This window comes from Ochotona princeps, chromosome 8, assembly GCF_030435755.1.
Source record: "Ochotona princeps isolate mOchPri1 chromosome 8, mOchPri1.hap1, whole genome shotgun sequence".
NCBI lineage: Eukaryota > Metazoa > Chordata > Mammalia > Lagomorpha > Ochotonidae > Ochotona > Ochotona princeps.
Genome location: NC_080839.1, coordinates 25,354,770 through 25,375,297, shown reverse-complemented (window position 1 = coordinate 25,375,297; position 20,528 = coordinate 25,354,770). Strand labels below are relative to the sequence as shown.

At 45.6% G+C, this 20,528-nt stretch overlaps 1 protein-coding gene across 1 annotated transcript; it reads right to left on the bottom strand.

Moving 5' to 3' along the window:
• Nucleotides 1-245: 245 nt before the first annotated feature.
• MOB1A (MOB kinase activator 1A) lies at nt 246-19,920 on the bottom strand. Its single transcript, XM_004590677.2, has 6 exons — nt 19,702-19,920; nt 12,784-12,950; nt 6,493-6,586; nt 5,234-5,367; nt 3,405-3,568; nt 246-2,417 (listed from the first exon to the last, which is right to left on the bottom strand). Exons 1-6 carry the CDS (start codon nt 19,713-19,715, stop codon nt 2,340-2,342), a joined length of 651 nt encoding a protein of 216 aa, XP_004590734.1. The 5' UTR covers nt 19,716-19,920; the 3' UTR covers nt 246-2,339.
• Between the last annotated feature and the right edge of the window lie 608 nt (nt 19,921-20,528).

Below are 20,528 nucleotides of genomic sequence, written 5' to 3'. Positions count from 1 at the left end.
CTCTCCACCCCATGATTGTAATCACACTGAGGAGTGGAGATCAGACACTCAGAGGAGATGACTGAGTGGGGGAGGGGGCAGGACAGTGCGTGCTGTGCAACAGACAGAGCCTGGGTGTGGGAGGCCCATCACAAGGCAGAGACTGTTCTTCAGCCTCTTACCAAAGGTTACTCCTCTAGCCAAGTTAGGACGGTCCCTCCCACTCCCGTTCCTCCAGTCCTCCTCCTGCTCCACACTCCCTGGCCTTGGAAGTAAACAAATAATGTAAACAGTAACAGTTGCGCTGCTGGTTACGCCACACTGGCTTTAGGAATCTGAAATGCTTCTACTAGGGGAAAAAAGGATATCCTGAATCTCCAATTACCACGAAGTTTTGACTTCTGTCTCATTAATAAGCCATCTTTGTTACTCTCCCAGAACGAGGAGGACCAACTTGGGCTCTTTGGGGCTAGTCAAGACCAGTGGGAGGATAGCTATCACTGAAAGTAAAATGGAGAAAAGTGAGAACGCTTTTGTTTGAGGACACAGAAATGAAAGCACAACTCCAGGTGAGAAACACCGTCACACATTCCTTGCAGACATAAGCAAACTCAAGCCACAGTTTACAGTCGCCAGCAGCTGCATCCTAGACACCCGCTTCCATGGCTGCCAGTGGTGAGCACCAACTGACTGGCTGAGCTCTTGGGCTGCCAGTAAGCCTCAATGCTTCACGGGGGTTTTGCTCTTTTTATCCCTAAGTGACTACCCTACTATTTTAACTCCTCAAATACTGTATGGCTCCAGCTTAATCAGATGAATGAAAAAATTCTGTATGTATTTCAGAATTCATTAAAACCCAATTATAAGGGATATTTCTAAGCAATTCTTTATATTCTTGTAAATAATAAACACTTAAATCCACCCCTTATCAAACATACAAGGGAGGTACCTTTTAGTAAGAATCACAACTTGGACACACAGTGTGTGTCTGGGAAGCTCTGTGGACCAGGCGGCCTTCTAGCATTCTCCCTACTCCCCATTATATATTAAGTGGTCAGCTACAGGTGACTAAATCCTGGGGACCAACGGGAAAGAAAGGTTTTCTTCACTAAAGGGGAAGATTCTTTTATCCAATAGAAATTAAGAATTTTGAGTTCAAAAGCCATTGAACCTAAATAAACTCCCCATGGAGGCTCAATCCACCTGTGAACACTAACAACAAGACTCAATGTGATTTTTCTTTTAGCTATTCCTCCCATTTTGTTTCCTTTAGATTTCTCTCTTACACACACACACACACACACACACACAAAGCTGCACACTAGCTCTTATAAAATGTGCACATTTTCAAAGTTTTTCATTGTGGCTTTCCTTAAATCATATTGGGATAAAGTTCGTGCATTTCTCCATTATTCTTAGCTGTCACAATAAAAACAAAGAATAAAGAAAAAAAAGGAAACGAGGCCATCAAGCACTGAGTATGTCTATTCTCTTACCTAGCATTACAAGGTTTCTAAAAAATGTGAATGAAAATAATAGCTTTGAGACATCTAAGCTTGCCATAATTTTCTGGAAGTTCTTTTTCTCAGACAAAAGCTACACATTAATCTGAGCGAAACATTTCAAAATAAAACCTCCAGGGCTACCATTAGAAGCAGTAAAAAATTGAAACACACTACTAATAATTTACAGAGATATGAATAAAATCCCAAATAAAAAATTAAAAATAAAGTCACTTTAAAATAATTCTGATTACTCTCATTTCATATTTGCCATATGATGATTTAAACCATAATCATGGATTTTGAAATATACATATATAGCCTTATCTACAAAAATACTAGTACAGACTTAAAACTAAAGGATTATTGAAAGTGATGCAAATGTTCTAGATCTTAAAAAAAAAAAAAACTTAAAAAATATCTATTAAAAAAACTAAAAGCATGTTAAAATCAATCTGATTGTGCTATTATAAAATTTGTTTTGGGAACTTACTAATAAATTACTGGTATCTACTATGCTATCACCTGAAATAAGACTCAATCATTTTCCTGAATGAAGTAGTAAGTAAACCAATAAACTACAGGTCAGTCACCACAAATTACAACCAAATATGACTCTGCGACAGGAACATAAAGGTCATCAGAAGGTACCTCAGATTTCGCTGTGTCCTTAGGGTAGCACTCTGAAGCTGTAAGGCAAACCTGCCTTTGGGACAATTTTATCTGTAGACATACAGATAACAAGAAACTTTTTATACTGTTCTCTCAAAGTTTGTATCACTAGTCTATAACAGATAGCATGGAGACAGCTCTAGCAGTAGATGAAGCAAGAAGGTAGTTGTGGTTTGTAAGAACCATTTATCTGTCTTTTGATCCAAGCTTCTCAATTAATTCCTGAAGAGGTGCCAACTCACGCCTATCAATCAGGTTAAACTCCTAAAAAGAGAAGAAAAATAAAAATTTAAATACATCTCTAAATTAAACTCCTTTTGTATTTTATATACTCTCAGCTACAGCCTTCTGGAATGATCAGATAACTTCTGTGAACATTTTACAATAGGACTGTTCTTATGTCCTTCTTAAAAAACACAGGTATAACACTGAGTGACATGTTGGTCTTCAGTTCTGTTTCTGGGGGAAACAGCACATGGGACAGTCACTGAAAGACCAAGGCATGCATTACAAGGTTGCAACTTCCAGGGCCACACCCAGTCCCCAAGGAATGGAAAGTAGGGGAAAGCTGATCTGATTACCAATGGCCAATGACGCAATCTACACTGGACAAGTAACGAAGCTCTCCTAAAAACCCAAAGGAAATGGTCCAGACAATTTCTGGATAGCTGAATACGTGCAGGTTCCTGCACAATGCCTCACCGGGTAACAGAGGCTCCTCCTCCTTCTCCCATACCTGGCCTTAAGCATATCCTACCTGGCTGCTGACCTGCATCCTACATGATGCCCTTTATAATAAACCAGCAAATGCTGAGTGCTCCCTGACCTCCATGAGTCACTCTATATAACTAACCAAATACAATGATATATAGACACACTGTAACAGTTTACTTAAAAACCTATGCTATCTTTACAGTTATGCTACAGTAGCCCTGATTCTTTGACACCCCTTTCAAACAACATGAATTACATTTTTTAAAAGTTTCTGTTCAAAGAGCCTATAATGCAACAGGCAATGTCCCTAAATGACATATTCTAACCACAAAACCGTGAAAGCCAGAGGCACAAGGAAGGGTCTAAACGAGAGTGAAAACTTTCTGTGTTGTCAACACAACAGTGAAACGATGTGGATGGGAACACACCAGAAAATAATTTTGGCTGAACTCAGCTCCATATCTCTAAGTACGACAAGGTACCAAATCTACTTAGTCTCAAGTCCAAGGACACAGAGATCAATCTGATCCAACTCACCTGAACAAAGAAAATAAAGTGCTTGAAGGAGGTGTTGAGATGGGCCTCCTCTTGGAGCTGCATCACGGAATCAAAGTGCTGGTGATAAATATGAGCGTAAACCCTGAACAGGCGCTTCAGGATGGTCTTTGCCACAGACATAAAATTTTTGGGAAATGGGACACCTGTAATCAAATATATGTGTATATTACTCAACCTTCTGTCTAAATGAACAGCAGGATGTTTAGATACTGCCATAAGCAACTATAACCAAAAAATACACATCTGTACAAATACACAAGCCTACTTCTGTATGTTTTTTTTTTAATACAGAGAAAAATATTCATACCTAAGTATATCGTTACATACTTTGCTCTGATTGCCTTAGAACAGGCACAGGCATTAAAATTATACATGACATTACTCAGCCAAAATTCAATAAACATTTTTTTAGTTGTCACAGTGTCTTCCTTAAGAAATGAACAAGGGCCCAGCGTGGTGGCCTAGCAGCTAAAGTCCTCACCTTGAACACGTCAGGATCCCATATGGGCGCCGGTTCTAATCCCAGCACCTCTACTTCCAATCCAGCTCCCTGCTTGTGGCCTGGGAAAGCAATAGAAGATGGCCCAAAGCCTTGGGACCCTGCACCCATGTGGAAGACGCGGAAGAGGATCCAGGCTTCAGATCAGCTCTGGCCATTGCAACCACTTTGGAAGTGAAGCAGTAGATGGAGGATCTTTCTGTCTCTCCTAATCTTTGTAAATCTGACTTTCCAATAAAAATAAAACAAATCTTGTCAAAAAGAACTTAAAAAAAAAAAAAAAAAAAAAAAAAGAAATGAACAAGAATGGTGCGGCATCCCATATGGGTGTTGGTTCAAGCTCCAGCTGTTCTACTTCCAATCCAGCTCCCCATGTACAGCCTGGAAAAACTGCAGAGAACGTTTCAGTTTCTTGGGCCACCATACCCACACAGAAGACACAGAAGATGATTCTGGCTACTGGCTTCAGACCGGTCCAGTGTGGACCATTGCAGCCATTTGGGAGTAAACCAGGGGATAAAAAAATTACACTGTTCCTGTCTCTCCTTCTCTAATTCCACCCTCTCAAATAAAAATAAAGTAAATCTTTTTTAAAAATGCAACAAGAATGAGTATTCTAATTGCAAATATAAATTTTTTATAGTTGGTCATTTTAACTTAAAAGAAATAACACTTATACATTTAATACAAACTTTCCTAAGCAAAACAAAAAGCCTGCATGCTCAGGCACTGCAACCTATCAACACAGGAAATTTTTAAATTCCTGAAATATTGTGGAAAGATAGTTTACTATACTTGATCTTAGCCAAAAGGTAGAGAGGCAATGTTTAATTTTATTCATTTAAAATACATTAAAACAGTTAAATACATTAGGATAGTATACTTGTTTGAAAATTACTTTTTATTAGAGAGGCAGATATACAGAAAGGAGAGACAGAAATGTCTTCCACCTGCTGGTTCATCTAAATAGCCACAACGGCCAGAGCTGAGCCGATCCGAAGCCAGGACTCAGGAGCTTCTTCCAGGTCTCCTACATGGGTACAAGGTCCCAAGGTTTTGGGTCATCCTCTACTTCTTCCCCAGGCCACAAGCAAGGAGCTAGCTGGGAAGTGGAGCAACCAGGACACAAACCAGCATCCATGTGGGATCCTGGCACACACAATGTGAGAATTTAGCCACTAAGCCTTGCACCAGGCCCATTAGATTTTTTTTTTTTTTAAGTAAATGAATGTTAAAAAGAAAGTATCATCATTCAAAAAAAAAAAAAATCATCATCAAAAAAAAAAAAAAAAGTTCTATGTTAACTCACCAATCTTAGAAGGAAAAAGTGTTTCATCATCAAGCTGATCCTGAACCCAAGTCATCAAATAGTCAATGTACTTTGGTGCAGAACATTTGATTGGCTTTTTAATATTAGTACCATCTGCCCAGTGATATTCATATCTGGAAAGAAAAATAGCTTACTGAGGGCTTTCAAAAGCACTAAGAAACGTACAACTTGTAATCAAAGTAGGTTCATGTTCTGTCACTCAAAACTCATCTGCCTCTTTAGTAAGTTATCTAAAGTTCAACTGAAGATTACTAAAAGTTCCCTATGGAGTATTTCTGTAATTAGCAAAGGAAACAGGAATTACGTGACAGCTGGCAGTGCCAGAGTGCATGTTTTATAACTCAGCCTGGGAAAGTTAAGAGAAATGCATTCCTGTCTAAGCCCAAAAGTTGCTCATGAATGGGTAAGGTAGTAAGATATCCACTATACCCTGATGGCCTGTTTTTAAAGAGGCTGTTGGAGAAATATTCTGAGGCATGCATGCTTTCTCCCCCTACCACCACCTTAGCTGAGACAATTAACATGTATAAGGCATTTAAGCCACAGATGAGTTTAATTTTCCAATTTATTTTCTTTGTTTTAAAATTTGAAGAATAAAGTTGAACACAAAATCACAACATTCTTCCCGAAATACTGCAACAAAACAGGACTACAAACACTGGGACTTCTTTATACAAGGCAGTAATACCAGAGAGGACAGTCTTTTCTAGGAGACAAACTTCTTGAGAATCTAGTTATCAGCAAATAAACTCTCATCACTGCAGTGAAAAAAACGAAGCCGTCCAACAGTAACTCCATCACAACACACACTGACCAGTCACCAGAGGTGATAAAAGTTTCTTTTTTCAGTATTTCTTGAAGTGTGTTAGTCAAAATATTCTTTAACTTAGCAACTTTTTAGTCAGATAACTAAAGCTGTGTTCCAATAACACTAAATAAGGCACACAATAAAATCAAATGTTAAATGGTCAAACTCTTCTAAGAAATTCAGTTAAAAACTATAAATAGGAAGCATAAATGTTAATAAAATTGAGAAAATAAATTTTTGCAATGCACTACAAATAAAACTCCAATTTCTGCTCTTATACTCCTGTAACAGTATACTTCCATCATGCAGTAAGCTTTAAGACACTGAGAATCGGCTTACCAAAGCATTTAAGACTTTGTTCTTAAATTTATATCAATTATTGATAAAACAATAGTCATGTAAACACCCATATAGCAGGCAATATTTATACCTTGGCCCAGCAGACATGACTGGACAGCTTGCTTCAGTGCAGAATTCCGTAATAGTTCCATATAACATGTTGATCTGGTTGAAGAAGTCCACAGCTGTAAATAGTGGAACTGTGTTAGAACATCTGTGTCATACAAAACAGCAGACCTCTCAGGTGAAAAAAAACAAAAACAAAAAAACAAATTGAAGCTCTTGGCTGAATCCTTGGAAAATCAAATGATCTGATCACACCTAAAATTAAGGTCAACTTTTTTTTTTTTTTTTAAAAATATCTATTTACTTATTTGAAAGCTGGATATACAGAGAGGAGGAGAGACAGAGAGGAAGATCTTCCATCCGATGTTTCACTCCCCAAGTGAGCCACAACGGGCCGGTACGCGCCAATCCGATGCCGGGACCAGGAACCTCTTCCGGGTCTCCCACGCGGGTGCAGGGTCCCAAAGCCTTGGGCCGTCCTCTCCTGCTTTCCCAGGCCACAAGCAGGGAGCTGGATGGGAAGTGGAGCTGCCGGGATTAGAACCAGCGCCCATATGGGATCCCGGGGCTTTCAAGGCGAGGACTTTAGCCGCTAGGCCACGCCGCCAGGCCCAAGGTCAACTTTTAATACAGTTTTTAACCAGTATCTAACATTAGGAAAATTCTAACTCAATACTGCCTATTATACATCAGAATATACAATTTCATTATAAACATGGAAATTATAAAAATTCATAGCTCCTTATCAATGCAGACCAGACAATAGCACCCATATTAGGAAAGAGACAAAAATGTGAAGGAGGCAGGCAGGTACGTTGAAAACAATCTAATTCAGTATAAACATTTGTGGTCTACAGCACAGTGAGGACATAAAAAAAAATCTTGGAATAAAGTCTCTTTCCCTGGAGTTGCTACCTAATAACAGCAAAAAACTTAAACAGAAAAAAACAATATAGGACATAAGAAGATAGGATTCGAAGGACAACAATAATACAAGAAAGTTCCAAGAAAAGCTGGGGAAGAGGGCCTTCTCCCTACGTGAGCTTCACTAGGCTTGGAGGAAGTGGAGGAGGCCAAACTGAGCCACAATGGACTGAAACACAACTACTCTATGCAAAGAAAGCCACAGAAGCCTTGGAAAGTTATAAAATGGTTTAGTTTCTCTATAAAAGAGCACCTAAAAAAATCAACAATGGCTTTTCAAGTTCTTAAAAACAAAATTTTTAAAATTCCATCTTGTCAAAGGTCTTAGTTATAAATCTTTCCCTTAATTAATCATGTTTCTAGGAAAACAATGATTAAGACCAATACTTACTCAAAACATAACAATGTGCTCAGACTGTCACTGGTGTGGTGTCAGAATGAGGCCCAGGGTACCCCTACCTCAGACCTGTGAGGTCTAAACTACTTCAATTGCTCCCTTCTCCTTCCTCTGAAAAGGGCACAGTGGGTTTTCCAGAGCCTCCACGATGTGTCACATCACAACAGATAACAAACAAAGCCAACTACCTAATGAACTAGGCATTAAAGATTTGCAAAAATATAAAAAAGACTACACATTTCACTAAAGTTTTGGAAAATAAGTCATTTGTTATAAACATGTAACATGCTTATTATTGCTATTTTTAAATGAATTTTTTAAAAAAAGATTTATTGGGCCCGGCGGCGTGGCCTAGCGGCTAAAGTCCTCGCCTTGAAAGCCCCGGGATCCCATATGGGCGCCGGTTCTAATCCCGGCTGCTCCACTTCCCATCCAGCTCCCTGCTTGTGGCCTGGGAAAGCAGTTGAGGACGACCCAATGCATTGGGACACTGCACCCGCGTGGGAGACCCGGAAGAGGTTCCAGGTTCCCGGCATCGGATCGGCGCGCATCGGCCCGTTGTGGCTCACTTGGGGAGTGAATCATCGGACGGAAGATCTTCCTCTCTGTCTCTCCTCCTCTGTGTATATCTGGCTGTAATAAAATGAATAAATCTTTAAAAAAAAAAAAAAAAGATTTATTTTTATTGCAAAGGCAGATATACAGAGAGCAGGAAAGACAAAGAGGAAAATTTTCTGTCCAATGGTTCACTCCCCAAGCAGTTGCAACAGCCGGAGCTGAGCCAATTCAAAGCCAGGAGCTAGAACTTCTGGGTCTCCCACACGGGTGCAGGGTCCCAAGGCTTTGGCCTGTCCTCGACTGCTTTCCCAGGCCACAGGCTGGGATCCGGATGGGAAGTGGAGCTGCTGGGATTAGAACCAATGCCCATATGGGATCTTGGCACATTCAAGGCAACAACTTCGGCCGCTAGGTCACCACACCAGGCAACAAGGAAAACTTATAAATTATGAATATTAGAGGCCAGTGCCCTGGCATAGAACATTAAGTCTGTGTTTGGAGGTGCTAGCATCCCACGTAGGCATCAGTTTGAGTGTTGGTTCTTCCTTTCCAATTTAGCTCCCTGTTAATGTGGTGGAAAGCAGCAGAGGATGGGCCAAGTCTTTGGGCCCCTGACCAAGGGAAGGGAGGCAGAATTAGCTCAAGGTTCCTGGCTTTGGACAGGCCTAGTTGGGCCATTTTGGGGAATCAATCAACAGATGGAAGACATGTCTTTCCTCTTGCTGTAACTTTCAAAGAGAATAAATCCTAAAAACAATTATATACTAGAAAACTCAAAATTACATATGTAGTTCACATTCAGTTTCTATCAAATGGCATACAAAAAAGATAAATAGACAGATGGAGGGCAGCAGTCAAGATGCCTTCATTCTGTTGGGGTTGCAGCCCTAGCTCTGCCTCTAATTCAGCTTTTCCTCAACCCTTGTTTTTAGTTATTTTTGGACCAGGTGAAATGGCTCAATGGCTAAATTGTTATCTTGCAAGCACCAAAATCCCACATGGACACCAGTCCAGGCCCCAGTTGCTCCACTTCTCATCCAGCTCCCTGCTTGTGCCTGGGAAAGCAACAGAAGATGGCCCAAAGTCCTGGGACCCTGCAGCCACTTAGGAGACCCAGAAGAAGCTCCTGGCTTCATACTGGATTGGCTCAACTCAGCTGGGGCCATTGCAACCAGCCAGGGAATGAACCAACAGATGGAAGATCTTTCTACCTCCTTCTCTCCAAAAATCTGATCTGCATTTCCAATAAAAATAAGTAAATCTTAAAAAAAAAAAAAGACTTACAGAGGGGAGAGAAAAAGAGAAAGATCTTTCATCCGCTGGATCACTTCCCATATGGGATTCCAACACTTGGAGGTGGAAGATTAGCCTGTTGAGCTACCATGTCAGGCCCACAAATAAACAAATTTTAAGTTTTAAAACAATACAACATGGATGCTACCAGCACAATGGTAAGATGACTTCACTAGCTAATCTTCAGCTATAAGCACCAGTACCCCGTTATTGGTTCTGGTGTGTCCTGGTTGTTCCACTTCCCATCCAGCTCCCTGTTTGTGGCCTGGGAAAGCAGTGGAGGACGGCCCAAAGCCTTGGGACCCTGCATCCACGTGCAGAACCTGGAAGAAGCTCCTGGCTCCTGGCTTCAGTCTGGCTTCAAGCTGTTACGGCCATTAAGGGAGTGAACCAGTGGGTGAGATGAAATATCTGGTTCTCTTTTTCTCTGTAAATTTGCCTTTCCATGAAAATAAATAAAAATTAAAACTTTTTAAAGTAAAAAAAGCACTATAGATTGGAAAATATTTGTAAACAGCATTTCTGATAAAGACCTTAACAGATACCCCATCAAAATAATGTGAAGGACATAAAACAGTACTTGACATGACATGTCCATCAGAACCATGTTAATTAAAACAATGAAACAGGCCTGGTGAATGGCTCAATTGGCTAATCCCCGCCTTCAAGCACCAGGATCCTTAATGGACGCTGGTTCATGTCCTGGCTGCTCCACTCCCATCCAGTCCCTGCTTATGGCCTGGAAAGCGGAGGATAGATCAATATCTTGGGACCCTGCACCCATGTGACAGACACAGAGGAAGCTCCTGGCTTAGGATCGATCATTGAGCCACTTGGGGAGTGAACCAGCTAATGCAAGATATTTCTGTCTCTCCTCTCTCTGTAGATCTTTTTTTTAAAAAAGAATTAAATTAAATTCTTTTTAATTGGAAAAGGCACATCAGATCTACAGAGAGAGGAGAGACACAAAGATCCTCCCTCTGCTAATTCACTCCCCAAGTGGCTGTAACGATCATAGTTGACCCATCTGAAGCCAGGAGCCAGGAGCTTCTTCTGGATCTCCCAAGCAGGTACAGGGTCCCAAGGCTTTGGGGTCATACTCGACTGCTTTCCCAGGCCACAAGCAGGGAGCTGGATGAGAAGTGGAACAGCCAGGACACAATCAGTATCAATATAGGATCTTAAAACAAAACAAAAACACATCTATCAGAATGACCAAAATCCAAAACAATGACAAGAACAAAAGTGGTAAGCATGTAGAGCAACAACTCTCATGTATCGCTGATGGGAACACATAATGTGGTGAAGGCACTGTATACGTTCAGTAGTTTCTTACAGAACGGCTACTTAGCACATGATCAGGTAATTATGCTCTCTGGCATTTACCGAAATAAATAAGGAACTTGGGACCAGTGCCAACAGCCTAGCAGCTAAAGTCCTCGCCTTGAACGTACTGGATCCCATATGGGCATGAGTTCTAACCCTGGTGGCCCCGATTTCCATCAAGTTCCCTGCTTGTGACCTGGGAAAGCAGTCCAGGACAACCCAAAGCCTTGGGACCCTGCACCCACATGAAAGACCTGGAAGAAGCTCCTGGCTTTGGATCAGCTCAGCTCCAGCCATTGCGGCCGCTTGGGGAGTGTGATCCATCAGATGGAAGATCTTCCTCTCTGTCTTTCTTCCTCTTTGTTTATCTCACTTTCCAATAAAAAACAAATAAATAAATCCTTAAAAAAAAAAAAAAACTTACATCCACACAAAAACCTATACATATCTACAGAAGCCTTACTCATAATGCTAAAACCTGACAAAACCAAGATGTTCTTTAGTAGATGAATAGATAAATACATGTGAAACACCCAGAAAACAGAACAGTCAGGACTAGAAATGCACTTTCAAACCATGAAATGACATTAAAGACACTTAGATATATACTACTAACTAAAAGAGGCCATATGAAAGGGATTCACACTGTAAGAATCCAACTACGTAATCTTCTGGAAAAGGCAAAACTATGCAGACAGCAACAGTGGTTGCCAGAGACCAGAGATGGAAGGATTCACAGGCAGAGTACATGAAAGTCCTCAGGAAGTGTGTCGTTCTAAACCTGTCAGAATGCCAACAGCATTCCCTAGAGTAAGCTGGATTTTGAACAACAACAACAAAAAGACAAGGTTACTACGGAAATATATAGCACCGTTTATGAAGCGGTCTCACCGACCCACAAAATCAAACTGGAGTTTGATCCAGGACTCAGCCTTCACAAACATGGTATCACAGCTACATCTTACAATAAACTTACCTTTAATTAAAAATTTAGTTCCTCAGTCACATGAGCTACTTTTTCATGGATTAAATGCCTACAGCGATGATAAAAAGCATTTTTGTCACAGTATGAAGTCCTAATGTAAGATGTACAGGAAAGAAATGAAGGAACAGATTATGGCAATGATGCCTTGGGGACACAGCAAGTGAAATTCACACTGGATATGCCAGCATCCTGGTTTCTTCAAAAACACCAAAATGGCAAGAGAATAACGCTGCAATGAGGAGATACCTGTAGGCCCTGTTGGATCCTGACTTAAACCAAGCCAAAAAGCACTGTGCAGACTGAATGGGTAGCTGACTTCACTGACAGACAACAGCAGGGGCAGGCTCTGCGCTGTGGTAGGTGAAGCTGCCCCTGCACCGCACCTTCCACACTGGAGTACTGGCTGGAGTCCTGGCCACTAGGTCTCTGTCCCAGCTCCTAGCTGAGGTGACTAGGAAGCCAGGAAATGATGACTCAGTACTTGAGTTCCTGCCACCTGTGTGGGAAACCCAGCTAGAGCTCCTACCTTCTTGTGCCAACCTGGCCCAGTCTCACTGCTGTGGGGGATCTATCTCTAAGTACTTAAAAACAGAAGACCACAGTGCTGCAGTCTTCTTTAAAAGGGCTTCCTGTGTTTTAAGAGATATTTACTCAATTATTTATAAATTAAACAATAAGTCTGTGGTTCGCTTCAAAATAATCAGGGGTGGGGGTATAGAAGAAACTCAACTGGTCACAGACTGGTATCTACTGAAATGAGAAGATATATCCTTGAAAATTCACTGTATTAGTTTTGTCTACTTCTGTTTACAATTTTCCACCAAAATACTTACTGTTAACAGCAATCCACTCATTGAGGTCCTCTCCCTCTGGCAACATAACGGCTTGTCTCAGATTCCCACTTCCTAGAGTCGCTTCCGCATGCTTCAGGAGCTCATACTGATGGGACCCTTCTGGAATATTCTTCTTTGGTTTGAATGTTTTAGAAGAACGGCTGCTGCTGTTAGGTTAAAAGTAAAAGCATGCAAGTTTTTATGGTTACAAACAAAATGGCATCAATACAGGCACAGAAATTGCTTTATAAAACAATTACTATCTGAAAAAAATGCCAGATTGAAGAGAGCAGGGAATGATAATCACAACAAAATAATGTTCCACGTATTTTTCCCCCAACACATAAAAACAGGATTAGAAGTGCAATTTCATTTACCCTATTATGCACGGCACTGGTGCTATCCAAATCAAACTTTTTCAGATTGTTATACCAACAAACCGCCAGCTGGAGGCAGTGGGGAGCCTGTGTGGGTGGATGGGTGTGGGCTTGGGACAGGGAAGGGTGTAGGGTATAGTACAGGAGGGTATGTGGAGACCTGGGAGCTTACCTCCAGGCAGGTGGAGCAAAGCTGGGGATTTCCCCATGTGCTGGCTCCTGGGCAGGGGAGAGGGGGGAGGAGAGAGTGCCAGGTCAGCACGATGTCCTGGTGTGCTGGTGGACCAGGCCTGGAAACATCAATGGGCCTGGATCTTAGGTGTGTGGAAGGGGTAAGACACCAGACCAGCACACGTGCCAGGAGCTTGGGACTCTGGTGGGTGGGGAGAACCTCAGATCAGCATACCACCTGCTGGGTTTCTAAAGGCTGGGCTGGAGAACCCATGCATTTCTGGGAACAAGGACTGGGGACAGAATGGGGAAAAGAGCGAGGGGATACGAGGTGGAGAGGGTAGAGAGGTCTGCCATGGAAGTATCTTGCAGGTGGGAATGACTCCTGAGGGACTCCCAACGACAAGGCCACTGTATTTGCAAATAAGCGAGGGGAATGAGACCTGGTGTTTTAGAGGGTAGAGACAGGAAGACCCTTCTGGGTCAAACTGATGCACCAGGCCACACGGGAGACTTGAGCTGGGCTTGTTAGTATGGATCAATGCTGACCACCACACACAGCACACATGAAAGCTAGGGCTGGGGGCATGTTTGGCAGGGCTAGCTCCCAGTACCTGACAGTGAGTGTCAGAACAGGGAATGGGTCACATTAGGCGGGGCCATGACACAAATCAGCACGCCAAGAGAAGCAGATCTGGGGACAGATTCTTTGGGGGATATGCAGGCCTAACCCTATGCAATCACAAGTCCCACTGGCCAGCTTAAGGGCTGGGGTGGTTGAGCCCAGCGTGGTAGTCTAGCAGCTAAAGTCTTTGCCTTGCACGCACTGGATCCCATATGGGCATTGGTTCTAATCCCGGCAGCTCCACTTCCCATTCAGCTCCCTGCCTATGGCCTGGGAAAGCAACTGAGGACAGCCCAAAGCCTTGGGATCCTGCAACCACATGGGAGACCCTGAAGAAGCTCCTGGCTTCGGCCTTCAGATCGGCTCAGCTCTAGCTGTTGCAGCCACTTGGGGAGTGGCTGTATATATCTGACTTTCTCTGTATATCTGACTTTCAAATAAAAATAAACAAATAAAAAAATAAATCTTAAAAAAAAGTTGGGGTGGTGATAGTCCAAGCTAGGCATGACCAAGGAACCCACCAACACTCATGGGTACTGGGACTGAAAACAGGCTGGGTAGGTCCAAGCTGCAGCACCCGCACACGCACACGTACCCTAAAACAGGATGTGGGGCAGGCCAGGCGGCAACATCCACCAACTCATACAAAGGCCAGGATGGAGGAGGCAGGCTATGCCAGGTAAGGGCATAGCACCCACTGGCATGTGTGAGATCTGGGTCTAGGAGCAGGACTGGAGAGTGGGGGCTGAGGTCTGGTCTGGACATGGCTGCAGTGTCCCTCAGCACAACTGTGGACTGGGTCTGGGGCGTGCAAGACTGAGCTAGACTCCAGCACCCACTGGGGCTCGTGAGAACCAGGGTAACTGGAGGATGGGCTGGGCTAGGTCTCTGCCCCTGCTGAGCCATGTGTGGCTGAGTCTGAGTGTGGACCAGGCTTGGCTAGGCTGTAACACCCAACAAGAATTAGAATAGGTAAGAGCTGGTCAGGAAAGGCCACTGTTCCTGCTAGCACAGAAGGTGAACTAAGTAGGGCTGGTCCATGGACCCATCCACTAATGGGGGCAAGATCTGGCATTGGGAGAGGTTCTGATGGAGGAGCATGGGAAACTCTTCTACTGGGACACAGAACGAAGTGTGGGTCGGGCCAGGTTTGGTCACAACACATTCCAGTTGACATGAGGGCTGGGCCTGGGGGCTGGCTGGCTAGGCTAGGCTAGCCTGTAGCCTCCACTGGCACGAGCTGGAATAGGGGGTAGGCTGGGCTGAGCCAGGCTACAGCACCCACTGGCAAATGCTGAGGTGAGGTGGGCCATGATAGACTGGGCTGCAGAGCCCAATCCGCACATGTAAGGCCCAAGGGGGTAGGTAGCAAACACAGAAGGGGGACTACGGGGACCTCCCTGCTGGGCCACTACTCCCACTGCTGAGTGTGAGAGCTGGAATAGGGGGCAGACCAGGCAGGGAGAGGCTACAATACCTGTTGGCCTCATATGAGCTGAGTCAGGGAAAAACTATCCTCAGTTGACTGTTCCTAATAGTGCATGCATAAGTCAGAGTGGTATGGGTTGGTTGGGCTTTGCCACAGCAGATGCTGGCACTGCGGGGGGGGGGGGGGGGTTGGAGGAAACGGCAAATTCTGTTAAGCTAAACAGCAGAACCAACTGGAGAATGCAAGATGCAAGAGTGGGAGTGGACCCAGTATGGAAACAGTGGGCACCTCCCTCTTGGGCTGCCACTTATGCCAGTGAGCATGAGAACCAAGACTAGGGCAGGCATGGCTAGAGGGTGGCAACTGTCGGCACCAGTGGACTGGATAGTGGGGCTGGTTAGGCCGAACAAGGCTTCAATGCCCACTGACATGGATGAGAGCTGAATGAGATGTGGGACAGACTGGACCAGCCCGCTGTACATAATGGCAAGCATGGGAAACAGGGCAGGGGGCGGGACTAGTGGGGGTTATTGCGGGTCACTGTGACTAGGCTGCAGCTCCCACTAGCTTGCATGAAGGTCGAGTGTGTGGCGGGCAGGACTGGGTTAGGCTCCAACAGCCACTGGTCTGTGTAGAAGACAGGGCTGGAGACAGAACTGACTCAACAATAGCAACCACCAGCATATGCATAGGCTGACTGGGGTGACGGTCTGTGCGGACCCTGTACTGGCAAGCAGCACACACAAGAATCAGGTCTGGAATCACCTCAGATGAGGTTTCTCTGGGGATCCCTCAACTGAACTGCTGGACTCAGAACCCCAACCATGGCGAGAATTGCAGGTTCCATGGTCTAACTGTGGAATGCCTGCATCAGAGCTGGGCCTCCTCAGTGGCTCAGACGGAGCAGTGGACAGCATATCCAGGTGCACATGGAGGATATGGCAATACACTGGAACCTGCAGAGACACTTAGTACCAAAACAGAGAACGGAAGACAGAACAAACTGATCAATTACTCCAGCCAAGCATTGGCAGTGAATAGCTGGGCAAACAGAGACTCTAAGATGGACTATGTCAGCCAGTGGAGATAAGTAAGCCTTATGAGAATAAAAAAGCTGTGAATGGCAAAAAATCAAGTACGGAAAAGCAATACAAAGTTTTTTTGTCAAGATTCAGTATGAACTTCATGATGATTAAGATTTTTGTGCTTGGGCCCAGCGGCGTGGCCTAGCAGTTAAAGTCCTCGCCTTAAATGCACCGGGATCCCATATGGATGCCGGTTCTAATCCCGGCAGCCCCACTTCCCATCCAGCTCCCTGTTTGTGGCCTGGGAAAGCAGTCGAGGACAGCCCAAAGCCTTGGGACCCTGCACCCGCGTGGGATACCTAGAAGTTCCTGGCACCTGGCTTCAGATCGGCTCAGCTCCAGCTGTTACAGACCAGTGAATGAAGGATCTGTCTCTCCTTCTCTGTGTAAACCTGACTTTCCAGTAAAAATAAATAAATATTTAAAAGCAAATAAATAAAACACACAGACATTACAATTAAAAAGAAAGCCTCGGGCCCGGCGGCATGGCCTAGCGGCTAAAGTCCTCGCCTTGAAAGCCCAGGGATCCCATATGGGCGCCGGTTCTAATCCCGGCAGCTCCACTTCCCATCCAGCTCCCTACTTGTGGCCTGGGAAAGTAGCAGTCGAGGACGGCCCAAAGCTTTGGGACCCTGCACCCGCGTGGGAGACCCGGAAGAGGTTCCTGGTTCCCGGTATCGGATTGGCGCGTACCGGCCCGTTGCAGCTCACTTGGGGAGTGAAACATCAGACAGAAGATCTTCCTCTCTGTCTCTCCTCCTCTCTGTATATCCGGCTTTCCAATAATAATAAAATCTTAAAAAAAAAAAAAAAGAAAGCCTCAATCTGTGGTTTAAAAAGCAACTGTGCATCCACAAGCCAACCACTAACTAAAAACATCAGCTCAGAAGCCTTGGGGTTAACAGTACCCTAATGGAAACTGGCAATTAAACCTAAACCTTAGTTTTTAATGACATGATAATTGGATTTTGGAGACTTCTCCTTAATGACCCAAAGGAAGGTAGATATGAGGAATGGTGACTGCAGGTATTTTAAGTAGTGCTATAACAGCAAAACGCTGGAAAAAAGAACATTTTTTTCTTTTTTATTAGAAAGGCAGATATACAAAGCAGATACAGACAGAAAGATCTTCTGTCTACTGTTTCACTCTCTAAGTGGCCCCAACAGCCATAGCTGAGCTGAGCCAATCCTAAGCCAGGAGCCAGAACCTTCTTTCAGGTCTCCCACGCGGGTGCAGGGTCCCAAAGCTTTGGGCTGTCCTTGATGGCTTTCCCAGGTCACAATCAGGGAGCCAGAAGGGAACTGGAGCAGCTGGGACACAAACTGGCATCCATGTGTCCATAAGGGATCCCAGAACATGCAAGGCAAAGACTTTAGCCACTAGGCTACCATGTTGGGCGCTGGGCCCAGGAAAGAATAACATTTTAACAATAAAGTCTGGACATGAAGTACTTAAAATGTAAAGTATGTTATGTCCCCAACTGCAGCTGGGTATTTATTTCATTGTGCAACACATTGAAGCGCTATCCAAGGCAGAGGCAGCCCCTTGAGCTAAGGTACATGATGCCAGAGCTATGCCGCTCACATTTCATGGAGTACAAGCTTTTCCATTTAAGCCTTTTTGAGTCCAGATACTATCCATAAAACTTTATTCTATGAACAAGAGAAGACCACCTGCACCCACTGGTGCGCCCGAGATCCAGAATGGGTGCAAGTCAGCTGGGCTAGGCCGAGGCACAGTAGGCAAGTTCCCGGACTGGGTGGGAGTCATGTCAGGCTGGACCACAGAACTCCCTGGCAGGCACAAGACCCTGGGAGCACGCCTGCTGTACCTCCCCCTGGCGAGCACAAGAACCCAGGCTGACAAGGAGGCAGCACCTGTCAGCATACGTGTGGGTCACGTCTGGGGGTCAGGTCAGGCTATGGTACACCACAGAACTCCTGGGTGTACCTGAAAACTGGATGGGATGTGAGCCGGGCCAGGGTAGGCTGCAACACACAAATTCAGGGGTGGGGGGGGGGCTGACCTGGTAGGGGTTATTGCCGGGCGTCCCGACAACGCTGTGGGACCCACTGGTATTCATGAAGACTAAGTTTGTGGTGGGTCGGATGGGTGGTGCCACAGTAACTGTCAGCTTACATGATATGGCGCCAGGGTGGAACTGACCAGGCAAGCTGGCATCCACAGCTATGTGCGCTGCTGGTGCAGTCAACTGGCCGAACCTGACCTAGCCCTGCACTGCCCGGCACACAGAAGAGTCAAGTCTGCGGTCACCCCAGACAAGATTCCTCCACAGCTCAACCACAGGACTCACACCTGGCCCATGGGGACAATCACAGGATGTGTAGCCCAACCTCGGAGTACATGTGTCATGACAGGGCGTCCTCAGCTGCTGATGTGCAGCAGACAGCATGCCCAGATGAACACGGGGCATGACAGTCAGCTCATGTAGGTCAGCAGGAGACGGCAACTAGAAAGCAAACAGGTTGGACAGCTCTCCTGGCCAAGCTTTGCTGCAAGTTCCAGGGTCTGCGGACGCACTAAGATAGACTGTCAACCAACAGATTTGGAAAGATTTTTTTCAAACATGGAGCAACAAAATCTATAACTCCTCGGAACTACCAAACCATTCAACTAAAACTCTTCTCCACGTTGGGGTCTTTGAGGCATCAAAGGCTCGTCTTCCATACCAGAGTGCTGATGTCCCTCTCCCTCCTCCCATAAGGACGAAGGAGGAAAAAAAAAATGTATCCCACCCACGTTCCTCCATACCTTCCCCTCTCCACCCTAATCAGAGGCCCACCTAGGCATGCATCCCTCAGCTAAGTAAACAAAAAAAAATGAAAAACAGAAATATTAAAAATAAAAGAGAAGGCAGCCAACCCGCAAGCAAGTAGAATCCGAGCAGGAACCCAGGGTCTGCAGCCAGGCCTATCTTGCCACCTTTTCCGCGGGGGTCACGAGAAAGCCGGGCCAGCGGCGGAGGAAGCGGCTGACTCCGCACCGGGCGTCCACCCAGCGCATCGGCGGGCCTGCGCTCCGCCCCCAGCCTCCCTCCGCCCCCGGCGCGCTCGGGCGGAAAAGTTGGGAGGCGCCGCCGGCCTCGCCGCTCGCGCCCGTCCGCGGCACCTTCCCGGCCTCGCCCGGGGCCCGGGGCGGGAGGAAGGCCACACGGCCCGCGCCCCAGGGCCGCCCGACGCGCTCCCCGACCGCGGCCCGGCCTCACTCACAAGAGGAAGCTCATCTTCGGTCGGTGGAGGGGACGGAGGGCCGCCGGCCCCCGCCCTGCTCAGGACTCGGAGGCGCGTCCGGCGGCGACGCGGGGCCCGCCGCTCCTCACTCGCGGGCAGCGCAGGCAGGGCCGCGGCGGCTGCAGTCCCGGGCACACGGCGGCGCCGGCCTCGCTGCCTCCCCCGCCTCGCAGCCTCGAAATGCGGAACCGGCCAAGTCTCGCGAGCCGAGGCTGGCGCCGACCCCGCCCCCACGAAGGGGGACTGGACGCGCCCCTCTTCGCCCCGCCTCCCGCCGCGAGCTCGGCCAATGAGCGTGCTGCGGAGCGGGGCGTCCCTCGGGGTGGCGAAGAGGGAGGGCAGCCGGCCGCCGCCGCGGGCCTGGTGGAACCTGGGGCGGCGGGGCTGCCGTCTGGTGGCCGGGCAGAGCGGCCTTTATTGGCGCTGTCCACCGCTGCAACTTGCTTTTTAAATCGGGGTGTATGCCCTTAGTCTGAGATTCACTCACTGCAAATCTACGCTCCAGTGTTATTGTTATTTTTTTCCTTATGTAATCATGGAGTTGTCCATTCATCACTGTTCTCAAATTCTACACTAGTCCATGATCCCATCAGCACAGGTTAATTAGATTTTCTTCTCCTGATAGCTATTCTTTCATTTCTATAGTTTTGCCTAACCCGAACGTTTCCTACAAACTGAATCATCCAATACGATTTGGGTCTTGTGGGATCATCTTTTTTCACTTAACATGATGTAAATGATGTTTTATCCAGGTGATAGTATGTTTCAGGACTTAATTGCTTTTTATTTTTTTGTCAAAGATTTAT